The sequence below is a fragment of the Carya illinoinensis genome, chromosome 3 (genome assembly GCF_018687715.1).
Source record: "Carya illinoinensis cultivar Pawnee chromosome 3, C.illinoinensisPawnee_v1, whole genome shotgun sequence".
NCBI classification, from domain to species: domain Eukaryota; kingdom Viridiplantae; phylum Streptophyta; class Magnoliopsida; order Fagales; family Juglandaceae; genus Carya; species Carya illinoinensis.
Window position 1 is genome coordinate 20,110,885 of NC_056754.1, and position 9,748 is coordinate 20,120,632.

Genomic DNA, 9,748 nt, shown 5'->3' on the forward strand with positions numbered 1-9,748 from the left:
TATAAAATAAAATTATTTAACATTCACTAACCCTATATAAAATGTTAAAGAGATTACTTGATTTTAATTTTACTAATTTAATTAGTTTTTTATATTAATTTTCTATAAATATATATATATATTTTCGTACCGAATCAGACCAAATGGATCAATTAAACCGATAACTAATAGTCTAATCTGATCAAAATGATGGACTGAAATTTTTGATCCGTGACTGTCCAAACCATACCGATTCCACTCCTAATTTTGGTTGCTTAGCCCCAAATAGCAACAAATATGGGCTGGGCCGGGCTCTCTTGCCATTTCTTAAAACTTGGGCTCAGGTCTGGCTGGGCTAGTATTACCACACGATAGTCTCCCACTCTTTACTCCATGTCAGAAGAACCCGAAACTCTGTAGCACGCAACATGCTAAACAATCCAAAAATTTCTATCTCATCTTGCCTTCTCTAATATTGCATTACTATCAAACGAGGCCTCAGTTGTATAAACTTGGTGGGTCGGGTCGTCCAAGAGTGAACAAACGAGAGCATCGGCTCCGAACGGACCCATGAATCTGCCCTCCTGGTTCCGGCGATCCCTTTCAAGCACCAGCCAGGTGACCGAAAACCCAAATCCTCCGCAACAAAAACAACAACAACAGGAACAAGAAGAGCTACTCCTCGGAGTCACCGAGCAACTGATTGATTTCCTCAAGTCCCTCACTGTGGACTCCTTCAAGAATTTCCCTCTACAGGGTAATTCCCGAGAAAATCCACCTTGTTTATGATCTATTCAACTACTGCATTTTATAAAGCTGAACACTTGGTTTAGGTTCATTTCTCATTGCTTATTAATGTAAACAGTAAGGTTGCAATTTTTACTTTTTTTTTTTTTTTTTCCTTCCTTATTTCAGCAACCAAACTTGAATTTTTTATCCAGTCTAATTCTTTTAGGCACTGTTTCTTTGCTGGAAACTGTTGAAAAAAAGGGATGAGACTTGCATTCAACTCGAGTGGGATTATTGCAACTTTAACCTACATTGGAAGGATCTAATTATTTGTAATTTTATTGAACGGAATTGCATATTTGATTGAGTTTGGTGCAGATGATGAAGGAGCTGCTTGTGGTGATGGGAACCTTACAACTTCAGGCAATGTCCGAAGGGATCTCTCCGAATGGCAGGAGCGGCATGCTCTTCTAGTGATCTCGAAAGTCAAGGTTGATTTCTGATTCTTTGAATTGGGTTCAAATGAATTTGTTACGTTCTTTGAAATTCACAATGTTCAAATTTATTTACTGTGTTTTATTCGAGTACTTGGTATATGGAGTCTTTCTATGTTCCGTCAAAGGGATTGCTTGCTGGCTTTACATGTCCCATAAATGAACTTCTAAGGTTCAATATAACGGCAAATTCCAATATATATTGGAGGTTTTTGTCTAGCAATTCTGTGGTGTTATGGATTTGCAGTTTATATTGGAAGGTAAATCTTGTTAATATCAAAACATATGAAAGGGAAATAACCATACTAAACCTTGAACTTTTGGTGGGTACATGTTTGCTAAAAACAGATGAAAAGAGAATATAACATTATTGTTGTTGATGCAATTTTCCGAGGAGGCCACATGCCAATAGTACGGTCAAATAGCCCAAGGTGATGGCTTTGACGTTGATCCAGTGCTCAGATGCTCATCCATAAATTAAATAATAAATAAAGCACATAAAATGTAAGTAAAGATAGAGACAGAGTTTTACATGGTTCGGTATAAAAACCTACGTTCATGGGTTGTTTGAGGATAACTTCCACTATGTTTGATGATTTTACAGTTTCTCATGGCCTCATATAGCTCTCAAAACAATGGGAAAAATAGGGTTTAGGAAAGGCTGAAGAAGTTGTCGTCCCTGTTGAGATTTGGAGAGAGAGAGAGAGAGAGTCCCAAGAGAGTGTAGAGATGTCACATTTGTAGAGATCCCCTTCTTTCATAGAGGTCTTCTTTCTTCTTTGGAATAGCTGAGTCCTACTTGCTTCATGTCACTTTCACCTTTTTATATGTCCAGTCAACCTCTTTTGGCTTTATCTCTTCATTTTATTTCTGGCAATGGGCTGGGCCCTAGTTCATTTTATATCTAACCATTGTAATAGAAACTTAATTGCCATGGAGCCCAATAGTACCAGCAAGAAAGAGTGATTTAATTCAAGTTGATAAAGTGAAAAGAGGCAAAAGGTCTAAAATAACATGGGTGAAGAAAGATATGTTAAATAGAATAAGAATATGATTTTGGATAGAATGGTGAGAAGGAGAATATTAGGATCCATAAAGCTGTCGTTGATCGTATATGATTATTTCAATGCCCAAATGGTTTGCTCTAACATGTTGGATAAAGATTATTTGATTTATATTCAGTAAGACATGAAAAATGCTATACATGTAGATATTACACGAAAACATTGTGGTTGGAATCAAGATGACCTGAATTATGATTTCATGTTCAGAAGAAAATAGGGCCATGTTTCAACTTTGAGAGGTGCTTTATTTCTTGGCGTCTTTGTGTTGTAGTACTCCAAGCTTTCTTGACATTTTAAGTATTGTTTATATATTACATTTTCAATAGAAGGGGGATTCAAATCTGAAACTAAGAATAATATGAATTGCTGTGCTTTTAGTTGTGTTGTTTCTCCATGTAGATATTGCATTCGTTGGATATAGAAAATTTCATATTTTAAGAACTGTAGAAACTATGTCAAAAGTGATTCTGCTTTTTGGCTTTACGAGTACTTTCTTCTTATTTCTCAGGAAATTTCCCAACTTAGATACATGCTATGCCCTCGTCACTTGAAGGAGCGACGGTTTTGGAGAATATATTTTAAGCTCGTCAAGAATTATGTGGCTGAGTAAGTTTCCAAGTTTGTGATTGATAAGTATTAGAAACATATTGTAATATGGACTTGATTTTTCAACCCAATCGTTTGACTAATGTGATTGAGTGTTTATGTTGTCTAACTCATTGAATTTGTTTTCTATGAACTGTACATTGGATAATCACCTGAAGTGTTGTATATTTGTTCTTAACCCCCCCCCCCCCCCCCCCCTCTCCCTTCCTTCCCCCCCAACAACAACAACAAAAAGAAAAAAAAAAAAATGGTTTGATAAAAACACAGGTTGTTTATTCTTTTGTGGCACATCACCTAAAATCTGAATGACAGTCAGTCAGTTAACATCTCAATTTCCCTGTGCAGATACCTTTAGAAGTTACTTATATATATGTATATATATATATGTATTAAAAAATAAAAAATAAAAGATATCTTTAGAAGTTCCATAATTCTCTTCTTGGTAATACTCTCCAATAGCTTTAACAGCAGAACTGAGACCTTTTGTTTTGTTCTTCCAAATTTAGAAGGCTTGGGAGTTGGGGCATTTATGTTGTAGAATAGTTTTTCTAATGGTGGCTTCTCTTAGAATCAAGCAGGGCCTATGGAAGCTAGAATACACTGTAGTTGACTGCATAAAGGGTGCGATTAAGGATTATTCTGTACTTAAACAATCCTGGCCTCAGCTGCCTTCTGACAATGGAGTGAATTAGCATATGAGGAAAATGATGTGGAGAAACTTGTGAAAGAGATGAAAGTAGGAAAGTGTCAGGCCCTGATGCTGTTCCTATTTTGTCTTACCAAGTTTGGATGCTGAAGGTGTATTCTCGTTAGTAGACAATGTTTTCAAGAACCTTTATTAGTCTATTAAAATTTTAACCTTAAGAAGCTAAAAGGAAGTTCTTTTGGCCTAAACTTAGATCCCACTTTATTTATTTTGTTAATCTAAGAGGCCCCAATAAACAAAAGAAGAAATAGTCACCTGGCATTGGAAGCATGCTTATTATAGAAGCCCGATGCTGAAGTTTAGTGTTTTGCGTCCTGAAAGTGGATATCATTGTCCCCGTTGTCATTTTTAGAAGTTTTTCCTCACCACCATTGCCAATGGCCTTCACTCCATGGCAACATCTACAAGCCCTTTTAGTTACTTGTTTTTGTCTGCACTGCTATAAGGCAATCTTACACTTCGAATTTGGCTTGGCAACCCAGGCACAAGCATCCATACCACTTCTTCCACAACTGACAATAATAATCAATACAACAACTATTTCAACTCTAAATTTGGCTCCATCTTTAGGAATCAAATGATACATTTGAGCAGTTGACACTAAGTGTCATGGTCTAAATAAATCTAACTATCTCCAGCGAAATAAATAAATAAAATAAATAAACAAACAAAATAATATAGTAATATGATAATAATAAAAAGAAATACTTGAAGCCCAAAATCATAAGCTTAAGCTAAGGGCGTTTAAAGATTAATCGTAATGGTTAATTAGACGGGGTGTTACAGCTAAAAACTCAAACCGCATAAGTTTGCCACTTAGCACTCAACTGGTTCTCTACTAAGCATGCAAAAAGTGGTAAAAATAAGAGGTGCTCTGACTGGCCCGGTGATGGGGCATACCACTGGTGTATTCTGGGTTTTCGTGTTGGTTTACATTATCTGTAGGAGTTTTTGTGTCATTTTCATGTTCCTAACCAAGCACACGAGTTAATACAAATTGCATTTTGTGAGTCCAACATTATTATCCTTGTCCCTTTTACATGACAGGTTTCTTTAATTTTTAGCACTAGATAGCTCCCACACTCAATTGCTGTGTAGAAAAATAAGTCACTTTCTGAGAATCTTCAGTAAAGATAGAAGTGATCTATTGTTTCTCAACAACATTGGACACTGTACACTTGGCAGTAATTTTATTGAAGCCCAAGCTTGGATTAGTCAATGAAACTGCTTTCACATATTAGTTTTGCTTGTTTGTGAACCCTGTACTTTGTATGGCACCGCCATGAGGATCTTATACCTAATCAGAGTTGGAACAAAGAAATGAATAATTTGTTGTGTTAAGCTTGTAACTTGTCTGACATAGTTATGCTCTGGATGGTCTTTATTCAACCAGATCGTGGTTGTAGTGTGTCTGTCATATTCTTATCCAAAAAAGCATTAAGTCTATCATTCTATCATCACAATTGACTCGGCTAGAAGCTTATAAGTTCAGCTGGGCCATGAATAATTGTGATAACTGAAACTCCTGAATAGACGGGTGAAATGCTTTTATTTCAGTAGTAATACGTGTTTGTGATATTCTTGAGATTATTTCCATGCTTTTGTTCTTGTTGATGGAATTTGATGACTGCATCCTTGGCCACCATAAACTTCTCTGTCCCATCCCCACCCCTTTTCCCTTATTAGAAGTGCATTGAAGGGTTGGCATGAAAGAAATTTTTGGGGACATAATAGTGAATAATGTTAGTTCTTTTGATATTCATTTTCCTCCACTTGAATGCTCTCTCTCTCTCTCTCTAATGATATGTGATGCATGTGATTATCAGATATGAGCTGCATGCAGTTCAAGTAGCAAAACTAAAAAGTATGTCAATAGAGAATGAGAGATCTTCAGATAACAGCACATATGAAGTTGAAATGGCAGAGGCAAAGCATGCCGAGAGTTTAGCACCCTCCATAGAATGACAATATGGATTTGCTGCTCAGGAGCATTGTAAATGCAGACCTGGGTAGTTGTTTTACTTGTAAAGGAATGCCTCGTGCATTTCTCACGCGGATTCTATGATGATCTGCTCAAGGCAACTTTGTTTTAGTATTTCGCACATAGTTTGTTGGCCCTTTTTTAAACTTAAAAAAAAAAATCCCATTCGATGATTTGACTGTATAAACTAGCGAGTATGAAGTGAAGATTTCAAATTCCAAAGCTTTTTTGGATGGAATCTTGAAGATGGCTTTTGTAATAGATACAAATAACTTTTGTTCACAAGGGTTCTCTCATCAGATTCCTTTAATCTTTTTACCTATTGGTATATTCTTTTACCTAGATGAACTGTTAGATGCATTCTTGTCCAAATGTCCTTGCTTTGAACTTTTGAAGCAGTTGATGTAAGATATTGCAGCTTTAATCAGTCCTTCGAGAAAAGGGAAATTGAATTCCTATCCGTTGATGTCTTAAAATTCAAAATTTTCTTAGTTGATTTTATTCTTGAATATTTTAGGTGTCTGAAGACCTTTTTCTTGTAGTGTTATTATTTTTACTTTTGTTCTTCAATGTCGCTGGAAAGCTTTTTAGTCAAGGAATAATGAATGAATGAAATGAGTTTATGTCCACTTTTAAAACAGGTTTTAGAACAGCAATACTCAACTTCCGAAAGACCCCAATTTATTTTTTCAGCGTTGAATTTAGTTTCATTTGATTAGGCCTTTCAATTAAAAAGATATACAATCCAGTTGTTGAATTCAGTGTCCTTATCTCAAATGAAAAATGTTGATCCTGTGAGTATATTGTGCCCTAGGTAGTGCTATAGTTAGCTTTCCTAGCACGAAAATAAAAGAAAGGAAGTGGTAGATCTAAGTAAAAGAAACGATGTTGTATAGTTCTTGTAACACATTATCCTAATCTATTCATAATGTTACAACTTCTGTGCATGGAAGGTTGCTACACTTGGTGTCAGTGATGGAGAAAAATAGTACATTACAAACAATCCAAACCCAAAATCCGATCAGAATCGGATCGGAATTTTTCGGTGATAAGCTCTTAGGCCAACAATCCAGCTCGGGTCTTAACCCGATACTTTTGGGTTGGGTTGCACCCTGCCCATGCATGGAAATTCAGTTCCCCATGATACATGACATGTTGCAGTGTGAATTGAAGAAAACAAAATTAATCATGAAGCTTATGTATGTAGACGTGTCTTCTTTATCTCCCTTTCAATCTCATGCTCATAGTAGGCTATACAAAGCATAAACTCTCATCTCCGATGAATATTAAGCCTTACAAGACATCGGTGAAAGCTGTTGCAAGCAATCCAAATTGGTCCCAAGTCCTGCAAGTGCAGGTTTTTGTATTATTTATGTAGTTTTCATTTCACACCTTTGTGTTTATATACTTTAATGATAGTTTATTGCCATACTCAGTTTGATTCCTTCTCTGCAACTGCAATCATTCTCTGCTGTGAGCGTTACATAAATTGTGTGGCTGGCAGCGTCCTACACAAATTCACATGGGGGGAAACTGCAACTTGGTTAAATTGTGCATACTGAAGGACAAAATGAAAGCAGATGAGTATATGTTGTAATCTATTATATATTGAAGTGAGCTACTTATGATGGATATTAATTGGGACCATCTTGGCGTTCTGTAGTACCATACTGTATGGCAATCTTCAAAGGTAGGACCATCAAAATTGGGATCAATTCATAGGTATTACACTCCAACCCATTATCATTGCAGACATTTTTAAGCACTCTTCCACTTTAAGGGCTGTAGTTTCTTCCGATGGAACGCTAACACTGCAACACACGACCATATATACGATTCATACCCGACCTCTCCCCTGTTGACTGGAATCTGGTTTCATGGCACGAATATTCCATCATCATCGTACCATTTCAGTGGTGTGAAAGGTGTGCTATCTGCACCATCTTGTAAATTTAATTTTTCTTTTTGCTCTACGCATGGACAACATGTTATCTCATTCATGAAAAAACTCACAAGGTTTTCTTGCAAAATAATGCTAGATGCAACACTAAGATACACAAGTCTCTCATACTTTTTTTTTAAAAAAAGTGAGGTCTACCATTAAAATATAATTTTTTTATCCAGATTTACATACTTTTTTCAAAGGGAATATGCGAATTGCACATATTAAAACTGTAGATATATTTGTTCTTGCATTAACATAGCTATGACATATGAACACATCATAGTGGGCGAGGGGGGGAAAAGTCCAAGTGGGGGAGAGGGGGAAAGGGACTTTTCACTGTTACGCTGTAAAAGATGGAAGACACTTTTGAACATGAGACAAAGATTCAAGGACAAAGATGATGCTCCGCGAAAACTGGCCAAGGGAGACCTGCTAATTGTTTTGTGAAGTTAAGAAAATTGAATAAAGAGAGAAGAATGAGAAGAAGAAGAAGAGTTGGAACTCAAATCCTGACTCTTCATATATGAGGAACTGCATCATATACTAAAGGATGCAAAGTTGAATATATGTTTCTGAGATTCCATTAAATTTATGTGACAACAGTTATGGATATGATATGGAGAAGAAGATTGGGAGGCTAAATCCATGTATCGTAATGAATATTGCATGCACTCCAAAAACTCAAGGATTCAGTAAAACGTAGTCTGAGTGGATAAGAACAATTAAGAACCAACTTGAAAAGTCAGTCTCAAAGTCTGCAATAACTCCAAACTTCTCACGTATGTAAACAGTAATCTGAGGTAGCTTATGAACAATATTGTTTTCCGTGAAAGGGATTGTCAAATAAGAACTCGTTATCTAAAGCCTGTCTACCTCATACAACTGTATCTTACGAGAAGGTCTTCTTCCATTGGAAGGTTAGATTCACATTATTTCTAACCTTCCAATTTCAATAGTAAGTCATTTTCTTTTCTTTTTAAACTTTGTCCGTTTCATGATTACGTATTCGCTTCTGGTTGTGACTATTCTTAAAAGATTCTGTTCTTAAAAAGAAGATTTGACAATTGAAAAGTACAATAATTGGGGTGAAACCGCATCATCTTTAGTGTGATTTCAACCTGGTGTGACAATTAGGATGATTTTTGTCTCTAACAACTATATATTCTCCAGCAGTTCAAATCTAAGCTTCGACTTATCTCCTCAGCAATCAATTCAAAAACAAAAACCCAGAAGAAAATTTTCAAAAACAAAAGAAAGAAATGATTGGATAGGTTTCCATAGATACCAACCTTGCCTTGCATGGATAAAAGAAGGAAATGGTAACCGTGCCCAACATAATTTTACTCCCGCTTTATAAGGCTTTTTTTGTTTTTTTGTTTTTCTTTTTCTTGAGTGACCAAATAAAGAGGCAAAATGATGCCGTTAGTTTTACCAGCCGACCCTACAACTTGGGTCCTCCAGAAGAGGATGATGAAATTATTTGCTAGAAAAGAAAACAGAAAGAGGACACCATCAAATCTATGTTGAAACTTAATGTTGCAGTCGGTGATGTAATCAGTGCAGAAAGGTACAGTGACCCATGTGACTGGGGGGGAGGCCAAGGAGAGCTTAACCCACCGCCCCCCCCCCCCCCCCCCTCTCCTTTCTCTCTCTTTCCACCACAAGGCATTCATGCATACCCAATAAATGCACCCTTTGACAAACTGAGGCACAGCTCTAGTACCAACAAATTCAGAAGAGGGGGAGGGTAAAAATTAACGAAAACTACATGTCAGAAGAACCTGTAACTGTGCAGCACGCAACGTGCTAAACAATCCAAAAATGCTTGAGCAACCTCACCACCAAACAGGCCATTAAAACCAGGCGTGCCAAGCACAAAGGACCCAATTGCAATGCCTATTAAACCAACAGACTTGATGTTAAAATTGAATCTAAGAAAATTGGGGAAATTCTCATTGTTATCTTCGCATTTGGGCGGATCAGTTGGATATGAAATGGTCAGACATCATCATTACAAGGAACCTTGAAGAGTTTAATGCAAAATCTACTTTTAAAAACTTGGTATCACTGGTCAACACAACCAACCAGTCAATCAGGTAAACACCACCAACCTTATCATTCCTCAGGATCAACATGTTGAAGCATCCGAGGCGGAAAACTCTCTCATTAGATTTACCTACTAATAGGAAGTCGGGACATATACCAGTTATATAAATGCATGATACGAACATAGGAAAAAGGATA

The 9,748-nt window shown here is 36.6% G+C and overlaps 1 protein-coding gene across 1 annotated transcript; it reads left to right on the forward strand.

Moving 5' to 3' along the window:
* The first annotated feature begins 415 nt into the window (after positions 1-415).
* Positions 416-5,869, forward strand: LOC122303699. Its single transcript, XM_043115598.1, has 4 exons — positions 416-736; positions 1,087-1,199; positions 2,775-2,872; positions 5,405-5,869. The coding sequence occupies exons 1-4, from the start codon at positions 550-552 to the stop codon at positions 5,541-5,543; spliced, it is 537 nt and encodes a 178-aa protein (XP_042971532.1). The 5' UTR covers positions 416-549; the 3' UTR covers positions 5,544-5,869.
* Positions 5,870-9,748: the final 3,879 nt, after the last annotated feature.